Below are 21,725 nucleotides of genomic sequence, written 5' to 3' on the forward strand. Positions count from 1 at the left end.
TAGATATTGAAAATCATTGAAATGAAAAAATTTTTTGAAAATAATTGAAATTAGGACAAGTTTTTATTGACATTTTTGAAAATAATTGAACTTTAGGGAAGAATTTTGTTATTTATAAAGATAATTGGGATTTTGACGAGAATTTTTTTAAAATTTTGAATATAATTGAATTTTATGAGAAGAATTTTATTACTTTTGAAAATAATTGAATTTCTGCAATTATTTGTAGTAATTTCTCCTAAATTGAATTTTTTTAGTGTTTTCAATAAAAATTTGAAATAAAAATTTTTAAATTCTATTATTTTTAAAATCTACTTTTATATATATAAAGTAATTCAATTATTTTAAAAATATATTTAAGTAAAAATTTAAGACTAAATCAATCTATAAATCAATAAAATGTGTTAAAGCTAATTTTTTTAATTCAAAATATTTTAACTCTGAATTTTATTTTACTAATAATTCGATCAACTTGACTAATAAACTTGGAATAAGCAATTTTTTACACCCGGAATTTTTGTTATTTTTTTTTCTTATTAAAAAGAAGTAAAACCAACGATAATTAAATATTTGAATTTTCAATTTATTAATACAATTCAAATAAATTTATTTTCGTGTTTGTTTAATTAAACTAACTTAATTAACTCTTAGAGAGCATTCAATATTTGTATAATGTATTATTATTAACATAACTGACATTTTCATTCTTATTTCAGATATCGTTACCGATTGCGAGGACAATGAATACTTTAGGAAAATTTAATTATTCTGATCTCATAGAAGATTTTCCAGCCCCAGCAGAAATAAGTAAGTAATACTGTTTTCTAATTTAAAAAATATATTTTTTATCGAGCAACAAATTAAATAATTCGAAAACAAAAAAAAACAATTCTCAACGGATCCAGCCGTTGTAAATATTTAATAATAATAATAATAAAATGTAAAAAATTAACAAAAAAATGCATGAAAAAAAATTCATTCCATTTTAACTAAATCTTCAACCATTTCAACTGATTCTTCAATGGGCTCTTCAATGGTTTCTTTAACAGAATCTTTAGATGAATTTTGTTTTTTAATACGTTCACCCTTGTAAATAATCATATGGATCTGATAATTGAAAACAAAGTCATTTGATTCCTCACAATCGGTAATATTTGTTTTACGAAAGACAAGCTTGTTGCCCACATATTCGGGAATATAGTGATGATGCTCCGATTCAGTTTTTGCTATTTCTTCGCCGAAACTTTTCAAGAAATTATCTCTATCCTCACGAAAGTTAGTATTACGCAAATAACCCCCAAAATCATTCACATTTGGTACTAAATGATTGCTTAACTCACTTATCTCCTCAAAACTCAGTAGCCCACTGTTTTGGAACTTGAACCCAGATGACTTGGTGTTGTTCTTCACATTAATATTGGGGACTTGAGCTTTAGATTTTATAAGAGAATAGGCAATTTGCAGATTGCATGATCTCCTCCAAACACTGGCTGATGTTGCTACTGAATCATAAACATTTCCACCTAGAAATTTATTTTCTATTAAAAATATTGAATAAACTTAAATCAAACTTAAACAGGGTTGCCACAAAAATTTAATTATGTTTTTCCTTCATTTCCAGACAAAATTTTGACTTTTTCCCCTGACCCAAAATAATATTCTGATTTACTCTAAAAATTATTGGATACTCAAAAAAATGTTATATTACATTTATTTATGAATTTCTTTAATTGTAAAATTATTCGAAAATACCAATAACTTCTTTTTTAAATAAATATTTAATCATTATTATTTTTCTATAGGAATTAAGATTCTCAAATACAAACCTTCTGAAATTCAATAACTTATGATAAATTTAACATGACATGACAGAGTGATAAAATCATTATTTCATGTCATAAGAATATTGTAACTATAAATTCAAATTTTCAAAGATTTTAATTTTAAACCCTTTTCAAAATTCAATTATATATCTAAAAATTCACGCTATAATGCTATTAATATTCAAATTATAATTTAAAATTTTAAGTAAAATTCATTATATAATCAATTTTTATAAGAAAATTTTTGAGAATTCAATTGTTTCAAAAAAAAAAAAATTATTAAATAATTGAATATTTCTTAAAATTGAATTTTATCAAAATTTTTAAAAACAATTGAATTCTTTCGGCGAATTTAAAAAAAATTTTAAGAATAAATGCAATTTTCTGTAATTTTATTTAAAATTGTATAAAAAATAATTGAAAATCTGCGATAAGCTTTTGTTATTTATAAAAATAATTGAATTCTTCCAACAAATTTTATTAAAAAATTTTTTAAAGAATTGAATTCCAGTGAAGAATTTTATTTCTGAAAATAATTGAACTCCGGAGAAAAATATTAGAGGAGAACGGGGCGAGGAAGCCAATTGCTTCTTATTTCTGCATAATTTTTTCAAATCGTGCGCTATTGATAATAATGTAGACTGCTTATGGTAGTTTACTTTAGTTGCTAACAGATAGGCATTATTGCTGCAGCAGTTTAGCAATTACAGTATCATTTATGAAAACATACTTTTTGGATGTAACTTTTCTAAGAGTTATTTTGGTGATTTTAGTTAATAGAGTTACACGAATAAAATTCTTGTAAAGTGATTTTTAATGCAGAATTTAGTGCTGAAGACGATGGTGTTAATGAGATTGCGATTTTTTTAATATTACGGGTTTTGTGGATGTTTTCTTAAAAAAGTACTCGTGGGGTTAGGCAGCCAACACTAAATTTTTCGTCTTTTTGAGTTGATTTTACATATTGGATCTTCTAAATGTTTTCTCTTTTTTTCCTACTCGAATACATTTTAAACTTAACATTGAATTTTATAAACCATTTTTTTAAAATAAAAAATTTATATTTCCTTAAAATGTTAAATTGAATTTAATTAATGTTATTATTATAATATTATTCAAATGTAAATTTTTGAAGTTTACTAACAAAATAAAAGTAAGTTAAGGACAACTACCTTGTTATGTTTCACTAATTTTAACTTTAAGTTATGTTTTTTTAACTATTAAAATAGTTGGCCGCCTCACCCTACGTTTTTTCAAATATGCCAAAATATGGTCCTTTGGGAAAAGGGTTGTAGGAATTTTTAAGTGCAACCTACGTCAAAATGTTCTATGGAGATTTTTTAGCCAATAAGACAAGCTTTCTAACGCGATATTAAAATTGAAAAAACCTATTTAAATAACTGCCTCGCAAACCAAAATGTGCCGTCTTGGCTGCCTCGCCCCGTTCTCCTCTATTATTTATGAAAATAATTAATTTCTTATGAAGAATTTTATTAAAATTTTTTAAAAATAATAATTGAATTTATCAACATTTTTTAAAACTTTTTCAAAAAAAAATTAAATTTCATCGAGAAATTTCATTAAAAAATTGAAAATAATTGAAATCAGACGAAGAATATTATTACATTTTTTTTTAAATAATTGAATTTTGGTGAAAATGTTTATTTTTGAAAAGAATTGAATTCTTGGGAAGAATTTTATTTTTTACGAAAATAAATGAATTGTTTCAAAGATTTTTACTTTCCAATACTTTTAATAAAAATTCCTGACTTTTTCCTGATTTCCCTGACCAATTCTAATTTCCCTGACTTTTCCCTGAATTCCCTGACCTGTGGCAACCCTGTTAAAAAGACATGAAAAGCCGTTAATTATAGAATAAATTTTGCAATATTTAATCATCAAATATATTAAATAGTGTAAAAAAAAATTCTCATTACAAAATACTTAATTTAAGTAGTATCGTTTAGTCTAATAAAGAATTCTTCAATTAACAGAAAAATATTCTTTAATAATATATTTCAATAACTAACTTCGTAACGTTTTTTTTGTATAAAAGAGAATTTTAATTCAATTTAAAATTAATTTTAAAAGTAAAAGCTTTTTAATTGTCTAGAATTAATTGCATATTTCACCAAGAAAAAAAATCTGAGACTTTGAAAAAGTATCAGTTTTAGGATATAAATGTTTCGATATTAATTTTCTGAATTATAAATTACCTTTGCGTTTCTTCCACAAACGAAGTTCTCCATTTGCTCGAAGAAATTTGATTCCCTCGACTTGAATCGCTTTTGCAAATCTATTGCTCAGTCCATGTTCCTCCGTTGCATTCATATTTTCTTCTACTTTCAGTTGTTTAATTTTTTCAATACTGTCTTCTATTTCCGAAGCAATTGTTGGTGCGATATCTAATTTAAAAAGTTCATTAAGATCACCATAACTAAGTTCATAAGAAGTTCCTTCTTCCTTTATAAGATTCCCTTCATTGTCAGTGGCGTGCATTGAATTGTCAATGTTTTCACTGGAACTATTTGAATTTTTTGATTCATTCGAATCACTAGAACGATTGTGTTTCCTGAGAAAAAAGTTTTTTTTTAATTGATTAATTTTTCTACAAAGTCAACAGGAACAAAAAGGCATTAAAGACTAATTAATTTTTACTTTTCAGTAAAGATCGAGAATACATCATTATTCCGATCGATAATTACCTATTCGGTTTACGTTTTTTGTAATCGATAGTATCAGTTGGCGTGATATCATTAAAAATATGCCTTGAATTTACTTTATGGTAATTCAAGAAAGTATTTACACTCCTTTTGCCTTTGATTGTTTTATCAAACCAAACGAGAATAACATTGTCGGCTAAATAATCTTCCAATCCAGTAGCAAGTCCATCTGCCAGTGTAAAATAACTATTGGCAAATGACACAACTTGAGAATTTATGTCGGTCATTTTATTCGTTTCGCTTCTGCAACAAAAAAATGTTTACTATAATTTATTAATTATTTTCTTATTACAGGGCTCGAACCAGTGAAAGTATTAAAAAATACGGAATTTACGGAACAAAAATCTAAAATTACGGACAATTTACGGACCAATTGCTGACAAAAATATAACCAGTCCGAGTCAAATAAGAGAATATTTTACTTAAAACTATAGATTAAAATTTTCATAACTATAAAACTATAAAATTAATAAAAAATTAAGGATGACCGAGTGATAAAATCATTATCAATTCAAATATTATTTTCAACAATTTTTAACTAAAATTTATTCTTCTTAAAATCGATTATTTATAATAATTTTCGAAAAAGTTCTTAGAGAATTTTCAAATTCATTTGTTTACAATGAATATTGTATTTAATAATAATTTAATAATTTTACGAAATTTCAATTATTCGTAAATTCTTCAATTAAATATATATTAGAAAATAAAAACTTCAAATAATATAAAAAAAATCCGCAATTAAACTTTCTCAAAAAAAATTAATTCCACAGAATATTGTTAGTTAAAAATATGAAAAATTCAAATTTTCAAAGATTTTAATTTGAAACCTTTTCAAAATTCAATTTTTTCTAAAAATTCATGCTCCAATGCTTTTAATATTCAAATCAGTTTTTATTAGAAAATTCTACGAGAATTCAATTATTTAAATACAATGAAAATAATTTATTAAATAATTGCACGTTTCTTAAAATTGAATTCTCAAATAGAATTTTATGAACAAATTTTTAAATAATTGAATTCTTTTGACTAATTTCAATAAAATTTTTAAGAATAATTACATTTTTTCGAGGAATCCGATTAAAATTATATTAAAAATAATTGAAATTCTGCAATGCGAGTTTTATTATTTATCAAAATAATTGAACTCATAATAAGAATTTTATTATTGACCAAAATAATTGAATCCCTGTAAAAATTTTATTATTTATGAAAATAATTGAATAATTGCGAAGAAATTTAAAAAAAAATTTGTAAATAATGAAATTACTGTGAAATTTTTATTATTTTTTGAAAATAATTGAATGTTTGTGTAAAATTTTATTAAATAGTTTTTTTAAATAATTGAATTCTTTTGGAAAATTTTATTACAATAGTAGATGCCTATTAAAAATCATTGAATTGACAGGGCTCGAACCAATGAAAGTATTTAAAAATACGGACTTTACGGACCAAAAATGGAAAATTACGGACCAATTACTGACAAAAATATATAAGAGTACATTTTACTTAAAACTATAAATTAGATTTTTTCATAACTAAAAAACATAAAGATATCGATAAGCGATCGATTACTTCATGTTTTATAATAATTAAAGATAGAGTGATAAAATCATTATCAATTTAATTACCATTTTCAAGAATTTTTAATTAAAATTCTTCTAAAAATCGATTATTTTTAATAATTTTCGAAAAAGTTCTTTGACAATTTTCAAGTCCATTTGTTTACAATATTCAATTTTACGAAATTTCAATTATTTGTAAATTCTTCAATTAAATATGTATTAGAAAATAAAAACTTCAAATAATATAAAAAAATCAGCAATTAAACTTACTCAAAAAAAAAAATAATTCTACTGAATTGTTAGTTAAAAATATGAAAAATTCAAATTTTCAAAGATTTGAATCTGAAACCTTTTCAAAATTTAATTATTTCTAAAACTTTACGCTCTAATACTTTTAATATTCAATTATAATCTAAAATTTTAACTGAAATCTATTTATAAATCAATTTTTATGAGAAAATTCTACGAGAATTTCATTATTTAAATACAAAGAAAACAATTTATTGAATAATTACATATGTTTCTTAAAATTTAATTCTTTTAAAGAATAATTGTATCAATCAATTTTCAAATAATTTGAATTCTTTTGCACAATTTTATTAAAATAGTAGATATTAAAAATAATTAAATTGGGAAAAATTTTTGAAAATAATTGAAATTTTTCCAAGAATTTTATTAAAATTTTTGAAAATAATTGATATTTCGGAGAAGAATTTAATTAGAGTAGAACGGGGTGAAATAGCCACATTTTTACATTTTAATTTATAAAATCTGAATTAAAAATTTTTTTCTCAAATTTCCAAATGGGATTGAAAGTTTAGTTATTAAGCTTGAATATTCTTGACGGAAATATTTTTTATCCCATGAAAGGACTTAGTTATAAGAGTTTTACGAAACCTCTGCAAATGGCTTTTTTGTACCACCTGGTGGGGGGAGAAAGCCACCTTGCGATTTTATCAAAATATGTTATTAATTTTTGTAATTTTATAGTTTTCCTTTATTTACATGACAAATAATCTTATTTTTAAAATATTTTAATAAATTTTAAAGAGCTTTCATCAAGGAAAATTGAATATTATGTTAAGTTTACTTGTTTTCGATTTACACTGCCAAGTTTTTATACCTTTTTTTAAAGTCTTCCTTAAATTTTACCACAGATGCCATATTTTGTTGCAACCGTTTTTTCGTTGTTTATTTTTTAACGCACTTTATACTATTTTTTCGTCGTGTTTAATTAATTTTATTAATTAAACACGCGAAATTTTGGTAAAAATAGAAGGTTAATTTAAGTAGAAAACAAATGAATTTCACATAATATTCAATGGATTTTTGTCCCTGGCTTTTTCACTCCCAAGACCAGTTTTTCTAAGAGCTAAAATAAATTTTAAATTCAGTTCAATTTCCAAAAATTAATATTGAATACGTTTTGAGTATAGTTTTCTCCTTATGTACAAACATTTACTTTTATTACCCGTTCATTTAAACAGGTTGTAATATGTTCGAAAAGTTCATCGAAATATTATACGCAGAGCAACTCAAAAATTAAAATTACAATAAAAATTATATTAATATAGGTACAACATCCAAACTAGTATCAAAAGTTGCGTATTAACTGATAGTATTTGTATTCTAAATAGCTGATAAATCGGTTTAATAGTTTTCAAATAAAAGTCAAGTCAAATGGCTTTTTTGCACCATGACTATTTCACCCCGTTCTACTCTATCTCTAAAGATAATTGAAATTTTGACGAGAATTTTTAAAAATTTTTGAACATAATTGAATTTTTGCGAAGAACTTTATTACTTTTGAAAATAATTGAATTCCTTCAATCATTTGTAATTTCTCTAAAATTATCCAAATTATATCGTATAATTTACGTACTTTACGGACCTTTTTCAATCGAATTACGGACTTTACGGACCTTTTTTCAAAAAAACGGACTTTTACGGACTTCAAGCAAAGTTACGGACTTTTACGGGATTTACGGACCTAGTTCGAGCCCTGAATTGAGGAAAATTTTTGAAAACAATTGAATTTTTGCGAAGAGGTTTATTATTTGAAAAGATAATAATTGAAATTTTGACGATAACTTTTTTACAAAAATTAATTCTCCAGAATTGTTAGTTGAATTGTTAGTTTTTCCAAGATTTTAATTTGAAGCCTTTTCAAAATTTAATTCTTTCTAAAAATTCATTCTCCAATGCTTTTAATATTCAATTATTATCTAAAATTTCAAAAAAAAATTAATTTTCAAATCAGTTTTGAGTAGAAAATTTTACGAGAATTCAGTTATATAAATACAAAAATAAATAATTTATTGAATAATTGATTACTTCTTTAAAATAAATTCTCATAAAGAACGTTATCAACAAATTTTTAATTAATTGAATTCTTTTGATGAATGTTAATAAAATTTTTATGAATAATTACATTTTTCGAGGAATTCGAATAAAATTGTATTAAAAATATATTCAAAATTCTGCCATAAATTTTATTATTTATGAAAATAATTGAATTATGGCTAAGAAATTTATATAAAATTTGTAAATAATTGAATTATGGCTGAGAAATTTATATAAAATTTGTAAATAATTGAATTCCTGGGTAATTTTTATTATGTTGTGAAAATAATTAAAGCTTTGTGTAGAATATTATTAAATTTGTTTTTAAATAATTGAATTCTTTTGGAAAATTTTATTAGAATAGTAGATACCTATTAAAAATCTTTGAATTGAGGAAAATTTTTGAAAATAATTGAAATTTTGCCAAGAATTTTCAATCAAATTACGGACTTTACGAACCTTTTTTCAAAAAACGGACTTTTACGGATTTCAAGCAAAGTTACGGACTTTTACAGGATTTGCGGACCTAGTTCGAGCCCTGTTACTAGAATTTATTAATTTTTCTCTTTGGTTTTGTTTGTAGTTCGAGTTGGAAGAAATTCTCAATCTAGAGCAATAAGGCCAGAGTTTGCAAAATGCATGCCCGAGAGTACAGTTGTGCGGGTTGTCAAAAATCCTGAACCATCGACCATTTACTTTCCAGCATGTATAAGAGTAAAAAGATGTGGAGGCTGTTGCCAAAATAGTTTATTGGCCTGCGAACCAACAGCGAATAATACAATATATTATGAAGTAAGTAATTTAAATCTTCAACAAGAGACAATTATCACTCGTATTTTATTTCTCACTAGCAAAACTAACTAAGGCTAACTTCTTACATACTTTTTAAAATAAAATTATCAATTTAAAAAAATAGAACTTAAAAATTTGTAATTCAAATTTTTTTTCTTAAAAATAAAATATGAATTGGAATATAGATTATTACTATTATAACCACAATAATCATATATTCTGAGACAGGGGATTCAAGGAAAAGTCAGACATTTTTATTAAAAGTACTGAAAAAAATAAAATGTTTGGAATTCATAAGAAAATTTTTAATTTTGGTGTCTTTTTTGCTATGAAATCACCACGAATTCTAATACAAAACTTTAAAAATTTTTTTATTTCCGATAATAATTTCTTTTTTAATAACTTCATTCTTGAAAAAATATCATACAATTATTATACTTATAAATTATTTAATGAATAATTTTACCTAAATATTTGAATATTAATTGAACTTTCAAAGAATTGAGTTTACAATTTTCATAAATAGAAGAACATCAAAACGCTTTAATTTGAAATTTTATAAAATTTCAATTTCAAACTTTAAAAAAAATTCTCTGCAAAATCACAATTATCTTTATAAATAACAAAATTCTCCAGAATTCAATTATTTTAAAAAATTTTCCTCATTTCAATATTTCCTATTTCTTAATCATAATTTTTTAACAATTAACGACTTTCTAATATTTTTTATAAATAGAAAGCAAAAAAATTTGCATAATAAGTCAAACGAAATTTGTTATAAAAAACAAAATTGATTTGTTAATCATAATTTTCTTTAACTTTTCTAATTTTCCAATTTAAAATATTATTTTATTAGTTTATTATGAAATATTCTAATTTTATTAATTAAAGTATTTGTTCGTTTTGTTAAATTTTGTTTTCGCATGATAATTATAATTTCAAATACATAACTGTTTATATCAATTTTTTACAAAAACTATTTATTTATTTAACACATTAACGGCAAGGCCCTTTTGTACAAATGTACTAAAGTATAAAATAATTAAAACGCAATAATTCAATTTTAAATTTAATTCAAATTTTTGCAGATAACAGCAACAACGATTAATTACTCAACAGAGAACCATAAACCTTTTCGATTTAAGAATGCAATTATTGTACCAATAGAAGAGCATACAGCATGTAGATGTGTTTGCGCGATTAAGGAAACAGTAAGCACTTTTTATATTTTTTAAAAAACTTTTGTTTAATAAACAGAAAATGAAAAATTCATTTAACATATTCAACAGTTAATATTAAAATTATTATTTATATATTGAGAAATGTAAAATTAAAAAATGTTTCTTTACAGGATTGTAATAGTAATCAAATGTACAAGCCGGAAGAATGCAGATGTCAATGTAAAAACCTTGACGAGAAAGAAAATTGCAAAGCGGGTAACGCCAAGAAAACGTGGAACCCTGAGCTCTGTATCTGTCAATGTCAGGAAGTTGAACAATGTCCTACAAACTTCTACTTCGATCCAAACACTTGCAGGTGTGAATGAGAGTGAAAAAGGCTTAAACCTTTTATTAGAAAAAAAATTATTTTTTAGTGAAAATAATTTCTTTTTTCATAGGTTCTTTTTTTAAATCATTTTTATATAGAATTTAAGTAATCTTTGAAACTAATCTTTCTTTAATTTTAATTTTTTAATTGTAAAATCATCAATCATCATTTGATGATTTCAATATTCCATTCTAGTCAATATAATTGAATTACATTTTCAAATTTAATTCTTCTTACTATTTATATTTATTCTAAACTATTCTTCTTTACACTACTCTCCACAACATTTAAACTTGCAGCAAGATTGACAACATTGCTGCAATTTCACAATATTCAGGTAATATTATCAATGTTGCTGCAAGTTTAGATGCTGTAGGGGCACATTATATAATAAGTAGTCAAATTTGGTTGCTCGCCTTCCTCTCTCACGCTTTGGTGTTGGTCTGAATTTTTAACCATAAATTGCAATTCATTTTTTAAATTTATATAGAAAAAGAATTCAAAAATTAATTTAAATTTTACTAGTATTTTACTTTACTGCTCAAGCTCATTAGGGACCATCCATAAACCACGTAGCTCCGATTTTTGAACTTTTCGACCCCTCCCCTCCCCCACGTAGCTTAACGTAGCATATTACCGAACCCCCTCCCCCCCTACCTAATGGAACGTAGCTTTTTTCTTTTTTTATGAATATTAAATTCTCTTTTCTAAAAATAATCAATAAAATCGTATTGAAACATAGTAAACAATATTAAATGTTTTTAAATCACAGTTTATTTTTTTCTTTGACAAGTAAGAGTTTGATTTAATCGATATTTTTGTATATATATGTATATTTTTTCATCACTATATATTTTATCAATATATGTGGACGTCCACATGAAAAGGGCCTATATTGTCGGTTCTAGTTTTCGAGATAATCACAATTTAGTAATTTTGGAGCAAAATCTTAATTTTTAAAAATTTTTTATTATCAATCTACATGTTTTGACAAGTCGAATCATGCGGTTTTCATTAATTTATCGATAATTTAACTGTTTGATTTCATTGGTTCTTTAGAAAATTGAAAAGGGCCCATTTTGGCGGTCATTTGGAAAATTAATCCGTATTTTAAAAATAGAGGTGTGGAAAAAATTTAAAACCTCTTGATTTTTCATCTTTAAGGTGTCCTGGACTGTAAACAATTCTTATCTGAATAACTTCCCAGAAGAACCAGAGATATTGATGTTAGAGTCTTTTTTTCGTAATTGTCGAAATGAAAATTTGAATATTACGTTAATTTTTTCATAATAGAAACTGTCAAAAATTTTTAAATAAGTTTAATATCTATCCTTTTTCTTCAAATGACACAATTAAATTGTACCTAATAATTAATCTTGTTAAAAAATGGTTCTTTAATAGAAAAACTGTCCTTTTTAGAAAAAAAAAGTTTTTCGTATTTTCAAAATTAAGAGGGGGGGGGGGATGGTTTTAAAAATTTAAAACCTGTTGGTTTTTTATCTTCAAGGTAACCGTTTTTCTCGAAATGAGGTTTTTGGCGTTCTAAACTTTTAAATTCGTAACTCAGCGAATTTTTAACCAAAAAAGTTCTAAGACCACTCAAAATTTTCCAACTTTTGCCAGGAATACGCCCATATAGATAACTCCAATAGTGTTAAAATGGGCCCTTTTCATGTGGACGTCCACATATATTTCTCGACTTGACTTTCGAGCTGCCCGCGTAATTTAAAAAAAATGTATGTCAAATAAAAATACAAAGCTACGTTGCTCAGACTAAAAAACCCTCCCTCCCCCCATGTGGTCTAACGTAGCACATTACCGAACCCCCTCCCCCCCAAAACAGGCTACGTGGTTTATGGATGGTCCCTTATTTTTAGTTTCATTCTTACCAATCTATTGTTTTATTAAGATTTAAGTTTACAAATTATTTAATATAAATTAACGTAAATTAATCAATTTATAAAAATAGATGTTAATAAGTTTCGTATATTTGCCCTTTTTAATTATGAAAAACAATTTTTTGTTAAAAAGTACACAGGGTACACAGGGTTGCTACAAAAATTAAATTTTGTTTTTCCCTGATTTCCAGACAAAATTTTGTCTTTTTCCCTGACCCTAAAGAATATTCTGATTCACTCTAAAAATTATTAGATACTCAAAAAAATCTTCTGTTACATTTATTTACTCTAATTGTAAAATTATTCGAAAACATCAATAATTTTATTTAAAATAAATATTTAATCATTATTATTTTTCCATAGGAATTGGGATTTTCAAAAATTTCAAATTTAAACCTTTTAAAATTCAATTTAAGAATATTATTATAAAACATAACCAAGTGATAAAATCATTATTTTATATTATAAGAATATTGTTACTGTAACTTCTTCAAAATTATTTCCATCAATTCAATTGAATTATTATTTTTTAGAATTTTTAACTACAATTTTTCTTTAAATCAATTATTTTTAATAATTTTTGAAAAAGTTTTTTAATAATTTTCAAATCCATTTGTTTACAATTCAATTTTAAGTATGGAAAATTTAGATTTCAGATCTAAAATTTTAACTAGAATCCATTCTTTAATCAATATTTATAAGAAAATTCTACGATAATTCAATTATTTATTTACTTATTTATTTATTTTACAATCAATTAAATAGAAAAATAAATAATATATTGAATAATTGAATGTTTCTCAAAATTGAATTCTTATAAAGAACTTTATCAATGAATTTTTAAATCATTGAATTCTTTCGACAAATTTTAATAAGATTTTTAAGAATAATTACATTTTTTTTAGGAATTCGATTAAAATTGAATTAAAAATAATTACAATTCTGCGATGAGTTTTATTATTTATGAAAATAATTGAATTACTAAAAAGAATTTTATTATTTACGACATTTCGATTATTCTGAAATTGTTTGATTAAATACTCTGAAAGAAAAATATTTGAAATTTTCCCAAAAAAATTTAGGAGGCAAATTTCAATAATTATTTAGAAAAATTTACTAACATAGATAAAGGAATTTTTCTACAAAATTATCGAAAACTTCCTAAGAATTTGGAAACATTCTCATGAAAAAGTGTAGAAAAAATCCCGAAAGCTTGGAAAATTTCCTTATGAAAATATAGGAAAATTTCTGAGAATTTGGAAAAATTCCCATATTTGAAAAAATTTCCATGCAACTTTCATATAACTTCAAATTATTTTTAAAAAATTAAGTTAGCTTTTTTAAAAAAAATCAATTCTTCAAAATAGCCAGTAAAAGTACAGAAAATTCATATTTTCAAATATTTTAATTTTAAACCTTTTCAAAAATAATTAAATTATTTAAATACAAAAGTAAATTATTTATTGAATAATTAAATACTTTTTTAAATTTAATTCTTATAAAGAATTTTATCAACAAATTTTTAAATAATTGAATATTTTTGACGAATTTTAATCAAATTTATAAGAATAATTACATTTTTCGAGGAATTCGATTAAAATTGAATTAAAAATAATTGAAATTCTGCGATGAGTTTTATTATTATTTTTTTTTATTGTTTATACTCCTGCCCTATTGGCCTTACGCACTTCGACAAGAGTCCCCGAGAAATACTTTTTGGATTAAGCATAACCATTCTACTTATGAAATTGAGTTTTATTATTTATGAAAATAATTGAATTCCTAAAAAGAATTTTATTATTTACCAAAATAATTGAATATCTGCAAAAAATTGTATAGTTAGTGAAAATAATGGAACTATTACGAAGAAATTTATAACAAATTTGAAAATAATTGAATTCTTTGTAAATAATTGAATTCCTGTGATATTTTTTTATTTATGAAAATAATTAAACGTTTTCGTAGAATTTTATCAAAATTTGTTTTAAATAATTTAATTCTTTCGGAAAATTTTATTACAATAGTAGATATTAAAAATCATTGAATTAATGAAAATTTTTGAAAATAAATGAAATTTATTAAATTTTTTGAAAATAATTGAATTTCGGAAAAGAATTTTATAATTTATAAAGATAATTGAAATTTTGACAAGAATTTTTTAAAAGTTTTGAAAACAATTGAATTTCTGCAATTATTTGTAACTTCTTCAAATGTCAATTTCTTAATATATTTTAACTAGAATTCTTCTATAAATGGGTCACCCCACTGACTTTCGTCTGGGGGCTGTTGCGGCTATATTTTAAAAAAATCTGGTTTCAAAATATGTAAAACTAGAAGACTTCCTGATTCCATTAACCACAATATTATTCCGAAAATTTTATTTTTTTAAATGTTATTATTAATCAAAAGTTGGCCTCTCAGAGTGTTATTTTGTAACCTTAAATTTTGCACTTTTTTAAAATCGTTTTTATTCAATAATTATTTTATGTCATATAACAGAACTTACCAAAAGCATAAATCATTTGATGGTGAATCAGGAATCGAAGCAATTACTATGGAAATATATTATTTTTAATTAATAAAGCGAAATCGAAAATTTTTTTCACAAAAAAATTTTCCGATTTTCTGAAGACTATAACTTTTTTCTCAATGCTCCTAAAATTTCAATCTTCTCCGTGTAGATTAAAAGTAATATATTTTACTCAATACTAATATTTGTCGTATGTGTTTTGCTTCGTTTTTGAAAAATTAAATTTTTAAATTATTCACTTAAAAATGTTAATTTTAGAACTTGAAGTTAACCGACCAATTTCACATCACTCTATTTACACGTTGAAATTCGATGAGAATTGTATAAAATTAACCTTTTTAAGAAAATAATTTAAAAATTTAATTTTTCAAAAACGAAGCAAAACACATACGTCAAATTTTAGTATTGAGTAAATTATATTACTTTTAAGCTACAAGGAGAAGATTGAAATTTTAGGAGCATTGAGAAAAAAGTTGATTTTGTGAAAAAAATTTTCGATTTCGCTTTATTAATTAAAAATAATATATTTCCATAGTAATTGCTTCGATTCCTGATTCACCATCAAATGATTTATGCTTTTGGTAAGTTCTGTTATATGACATAAAATAATTATTTAATAAAAACGATTTTAAAAAAGTGCAAAATTTAAGGTTACAAAATAACACTCTGAGAGGCCAACTTTTGATTAATAATAACATTTAAAAAAATAAAATTTTCGGAATAATATTGTGGTTAATGGAATCAGGAAGTCTTCTAGTTTTACATATTTTGAAACCAGATTTTTTCAAAATATAGCCGCAACAACCCCCAGACGAAAGTCAGTGGAGTGACCCAAATCCATTATTTTTAATAATTAATCAGATATATATATATTATAAAATTTAACTGATTTTAGAAGAATTGGAAATAATACAATTTTTCAAAAATCTAAGTTCTTTAAAACTTCTAATTAATTTAATTCAAAATTTAAGTTTTATAAAATTTCAAATTAATACCTTTTGAAGTTCATCTATTTACGAATGAAGTTATTTAGTACAAAATTATTGTCATAAATAGATAAAATTGAAGGTTTCGTGGTAGTTTTATAGTTTATGAGGCAAACAAAAAAAAAAACATTCAGAATTTTCTTATGAATTTTAAAAATTTAATTTTCTTCAGTACTTTTTAATAAAAATCCCTGACTTTTTCCTGATCTGTGGCATCCCTGGTACATTAATAAAAGTATGAATAATTATATTTTTAATATGATTTAAAGTAGTTTTTTTAATTTAAAAATGTGAAAGCATAGAGTTAGAATTATTTTTGTTTTAATAGTTCGTCAAATTCTTACTTTTATTTAAATATTAAAGAATTTATTATTTAACAAAAAAATACCTATATAGAGTAATGAACACAATTATTAACGAATATTTTCAGTTTTCCATTTTCTTCTTGAAGTAATAATTAAAAACGGAGTTTCAAACTGTATTTTGTATTTGAATTGTTTAATTAACAAATAAATTAAGAAAATTTAGAATTTTAATGATTAAAATTAATTTTAGGGAACCTAGTAAAAATAAATATTTTATTTAAGTTTAAATTTAAAAATATGTTATCAATGTAACTGCAGTAGTCACATTTTTTATGACTTTTGGCATTAATTTTCAAATTATCATTAAATTTCCATTTAATGAATCTGCTAAAATTTTGTTAAAAATGAATTCTCTTTAATTTCAGCTGCAAGAAGATAGTAGTCGAAGCCTGGTCCAGCGACAACAGAAGACCAAATTATAGCTTTAATACACCAAGACCTAGTCAGTCGTTACCGGTTTTATATCCACCCGATGTAGACGATTCGCGAAAACGACGATAACAATATGCTGAACAGTAAAAATTAATTATGTTTTCTATTCAAGTATTTATACTGCTAAGAAATTTCGCCTTACCAGAATTGTAAAAAGTATTAACATTAAGAGATTAAAGTCTGGATAAGCGACTATTCATCACATAGATTAATTTTTAATTTCTATTTGACTATGTGAAGTACCATTTCTTCGGTTTGTTATTATGACTTTTATTAATTTAAAAAATGTAAATTTTCGTAAACTACAATGACGTATTACAAATTATGTCACATTATTCTATAATAGTAATGAATGAAACTCATGTGATAGTTTTTACCTGTTGTGAATTTAAAATAACATCCAGAAGTATTCATATCAAAATATTGTATAAAGTTACAATATAATTGACTCAACTTTAAGCTAAAGAATGTAAATTCATGTTTATTTTCATATTTATATATTATTGTAATTAAATTATGAAAGAGAATTATAGGGACATTATTTCTAACGTATATTAAAATAACGACTGCGTTTTCAGTAAACTGTAATTGTTTATAGGTTTTAAAAGCCTTTTAAATTCTTTTACTGTTTATAAATTTTTTACATGCAAATTTATGTAGTACAATATGTTGCTAGATATATTTTCACGTTAATTTTTTAACTTAAAAATTTATGTTACAAAATACATTTTTGCATTATTTATTACTCTAAGAAACGGATATTATCATTTCTCGTAAAGAATGTTTTTATCATAAAAGTGGAATTTACTTCCTTAGTAACATATATCAGAAAAAACAAACAATAGATTTGTAAAAAATATTTAAATTTTCTAACAATCTTTTGATTCACGTTTTATTTGGTCCGTAACTTTGCTTGAAGTCCGTAAAAGTCCGTTTTTTTGAAAAAAGGTCCGTAAAGTCCGTAAATTGTGAATTGTAAATTGTAAATTTGGATAATTTTAGAGAAATTGCAAATGATTGTAGAAATTCAATTACATTCAAAAGTAATACAATTCTTCTCAAAAATTCAATTATGTTCAAAAATATTTAAAAATTCTCGCCAAAACTTCAATTATCTTTAGAAATAATTAAATTCTTCTCCGAAATTCAATTATTTTCAAAAAATTTAATAAAATTCTTGTCAAAATTTCAATTATTATCAAAAATTTTCCTCAATTCAATGATTTTGAATAAGCATCTACTATTCTAATAAAATTTTCCAAAAGAATTCAATTATTTAAAAAACTATTTAATAAAATTTTACACAAACATTCAATTATTTTCAAAAAATAATAAAAATTTCACAGTAATTTCATTATTTACAATTTTTTTTTTAAATTTCTTCGCAATCATTCAATTATTTTCATAAATAATAAAATTTATAGCAGAATTCTGATTATTTTTAATACAATTTTATTCAAATTCCTCAAAAAATGTAATTATTCATAAATATTTTAGTAACATTCATCAAAAGAGTTCAATTATTTAAAAATTTGTTGATAACATTCTTTATGAGAATTTATTTTTAAGAAGTAATCAATTATTCAATAAATTATTTATTTTTGTATTTATATAATTGAATTCTCGTAGAATTTTCTACTCAAAACTGATTTAAAAATTAATTTTTTTTGAAATTTTGGATAATAATTGAATATTAAAAGCATTGGAGCATGAATTTTTAGAAAGAATTGAATTTTCAAAGGGTTTCAAATTAAAATTTTGGAAAATCTAAATTTGTCATATTTTTCAACTAACAATTATGTAGAATTAATTTTTTTTTAAAGTTCTCGTCAAAATTTTAATTTTTATCTTTTCAAATAATAAAATTCTCTCCAAAAATTTTAATAAAATTCTTGTCAAAATTTTAATTATCTTTACAAATAATAAAATTCTTCTCCAAAATTTAATTAATTAAAAAAATTTTAATAAAATTCTTAGCAAAATTTCAATTAATTTTAAAAATTTTCCTCAATTCAATAATTTTTAATATAGACATTTACTATTCTAATAATATTTTCCAAAAGAATTCAATTATTTAAAAACAAAAATTAATAAAATTCTACACAAACCTTTAATTATTTTCACAAAATAATAAAAATTTCACAGAAATTCATTTATTTATAAATTTTAAATAAATTTCTTAGCCACAATTCAATTATTTTCATAAATAATAAAATTCTTTTTAGGACTTTAATTATTTTTATAAATAATAAAATTTATGTCAGAATTTTGATTATTCTTAATACAATTTTAATCGAATGCCTCGAAAAATGTAATTATTCTTAAAAAGTTTATTAAAATTCGTCAAATAATTCAATTATTTAAAAATTTATTAATAAAATTCATTATGAGAATAAATTGTTTTTTTGTATTTAAATAATTGAATTCTAGTAGAACTTTCTCATAAAAATTGATTTAAAAATGGATTTCAGTTAAAATTTTAGATTATGATTGAATATTAAAATCATTAGAGCGTAAATTTTTAGAAATAATTAAATTTTGTAAAAGTTTCAGATTAAAATCTTTGAAAATTTGATTTTTTCATATTTTTAACTAACAATTCTGTGGAATCAATTTTTTTTTGAGAAAGTTTAATTGCGGATTTTTTTATATTATTTAAATTTTTATTTTCTAATGTATATTTAATTGAAGAATTTACGAATAATTAAAATTTCGTAAAATTGAATATTGTAAACAAATGAATCTGAAAATTGTCAAAGAACTTTTTTGAAAATTATTGAAAATAATCGATTTAAAGAAGAATTTTAGTTAAACATTCTTGAGAATAATAATTGAATTGATAATGATTTTATCACTCGGTCATCCTTAATTATTATAAAACATGAAGAAATCGATCACATGAAGTTATCGATATCTTTATGTTTTATAGTTATGAAAAATTTAATTTATTGTTTTAAGTAAAATATTCTCTTATTTGACTCGGACTGGTTATATTTTTGTCAGCAATTGGTCCGTAAATGGTCTGTAATTTTTCATTTTTGGTACGTAAAGTCCGTATTTTTAAATACTTTCACTGGTTCGAGCCCTGTTATTGGAAAAATTCTTTCAAAACAGAATACAAAATTTATAGTGTCTATTTTACGAATTTAAAAATGGCAGAGACCAAATTTCTAAATTCTTGTAAATGATATAACTCCTGTATTTAAGTATGTTAATATTTTACATATGTTCTTATTAGAATAATTTATAAATATTAAAAAATTTAAAATTATACTCAAAACACTTAAGAAATAATGTCCAATTTTAAAGCTTTAAGCGATAAAAAAATTAAATTAGAAAATTATTTTTATTACTGTAAATCGTTTTTAAAAATCAAAACTGTTGAATGTAATGTTTATATGTGTACGTCTCCATGAAAAGGGCACATTTTGTAAATTTAATTTTAGTTAGGAGATAATCGCAATTTTCTAAAAGCCGTTCAGAATTTTGATTTTATCGTATTTAAAACAATTAATAATATTATTTTTAATTTTTAATTAGCATGAGAACTAATGGTAAATTTGAATTTTAAATTCGTTTTTTTCTAAATTAGATTTTTCACATTTCAAACTTTAAATCTCTAAAAGTTGAAGAATTTTTTACTTAGAGGGGTCTAAGACTTCTCAAAGTGTTAGAAATTAATCGAGAATATGCTCATATAGGTAGATAAGTCCCATAGTGCCAGAGTCGGCCCTTTTCATGAGAACGTACACCTATAAACTTATGAATATGTATATATTATAAATTATAAGTATCACGTACAATTCTAATAGACTACATATTTTAATAAGTTATTATCCTTAAACATTTACCTTAGTTAATTTAATTTTCTTCTATGATATTCCTTTGGAAGCTTCAATTTCTTAAGAATTTTACAGAATTCAAATGTACACCGACTTTTCCTCTTAGTTATTGTAGACTTTTACTATAAGGTTTTTTTTAAACAAAAACATTAAAACTTCTTGATCAGTTTCAATGTTTATTCGTTAGGAAAGCTAAAATAATAGAAAAACAATGATTAAAAATTTAATCTGCTATTGGTGTTAACTTGGCGTGCAAAACGTGCAACTTTTAATATATAACCTTAAAATAGTTTTAAACCATTAAATATTTTTTAATAGATTATATTAGAAAATTGTTGGTAAATTTTTTAAATAAATAAATAAATAAGTAAAAAATGTATGTTCGTGTAAATAAATCTTTGTTAAATTAAAAACTATTTTGTGATTTTAGTCATTTTGGTGCACTTCTAACCTCAAATTACTGAAATGATAAAACAATTTCTGTAACACTTTGGTATTAATTAAAATTCACTACTTTCTTATTAAATGTACACTTACTAATAGAGTCTTCAATCTAGCCGATTTTCAATGATACGTAAAATTTCATTAATCTTATTTGATCTTCTATACTTTAGATTTTTATTCATAATCATAATCATAATTATAATCATCATAATTAAATACGCGGGAATCTCTGGACATAAAAAGCGGGAAATCATTTAACTACGGTAATCAAATGAAACACAATTTTAAGATTTATAAAATATTTGAATCATATTATAATGCATGAAACAATTAAGAAGAACCTAGATTTTAATAAATATAAAATCCAGTTGTATACTAATATTTTTCTTTCTTTATTAAATTTATATTCGATAAACAAAATATTTTTTACATGA

At 22.9% G+C, this 21,725-nt stretch overlaps 2 protein-coding genes across 4 annotated transcripts in view; one reads left to right on the forward strand and one right to left on the reverse strand.

Annotated features, from left to right (window-relative positions):
• The window catches only part of LOC122508800 (vascular endothelial growth factor A), a 32,730-nt gene extending 14,703 nt beyond the window's left edge, over nucleotides 1-18,027 (forward strand). Inside the window, exons 4-8 of one of the 2 annotated variants that reach the window (XM_043622355.1) lie at nucleotides 717-807; nucleotides 9,038-9,246; nucleotides 10,335-10,457; nucleotides 10,598-10,727; nucleotides 16,939-17,085. In XM_043622355.1, coding sequence (XP_043478290.1) covers nucleotides 717-807; nucleotides 9,038-9,246; nucleotides 10,335-10,457; nucleotides 10,598-10,727; nucleotides 16,939-16,952 — 567 coding nt within the window. In that variant the 3' untranslated portion in view covers nucleotides 16,953-17,085. Of the gene's footprint in view, nucleotides 1-716; nucleotides 808-9,037; nucleotides 9,247-10,334; nucleotides 10,458-10,597; nucleotides 10,783-16,938 lie in introns of both variants that reach the window. The other variant, XM_043622354.1, reaches the window with a different exon arrangement.
• LOC122508799 lies at nucleotides 563-21,523 on the reverse strand. Of its 2 annotated transcripts, none has more exons than XM_043622353.1 (5): nucleotides 21,385-21,523; nucleotides 20,857-21,039; nucleotides 4,529-4,789; nucleotides 4,040-4,395; nucleotides 563-1,523 (listed from the first exon to the last, which is right to left on the reverse strand). In XM_043622353.1, the coding sequence occupies exons 3-5, from the start codon at nucleotides 4,771-4,773 to the stop codon at nucleotides 976-978; spliced, it is 1,149 nt and encodes a 382-aa protein (XP_043478288.1). In that variant the 5' UTR covers nucleotides 4,774-4,789; nucleotides 20,857-21,039; nucleotides 21,385-21,523; the 3' UTR covers nucleotides 563-975. The 2 variants fall into 2 exon arrangements, with proteins under 2 accessions (XP_043478288.1, XP_043478287.1); XM_043622352.1 differs by having other exon boundaries at nucleotides 21,299-21,452.
• Nucleotides 21,524-21,725: the final 202 nt, after the last annotated feature.

Source organism: Leptopilina heterotoma, unplaced genomic scaffold (genome assembly GCF_015476425.1).
Source record: "Leptopilina heterotoma isolate Lh14 unplaced genomic scaffold, ASM1547642v1 Lhet_57, whole genome shotgun sequence".
Classification (NCBI taxonomy): Eukaryota; Metazoa; Arthropoda; class Insecta; order Hymenoptera; family Figitidae; genus Leptopilina; species Leptopilina heterotoma.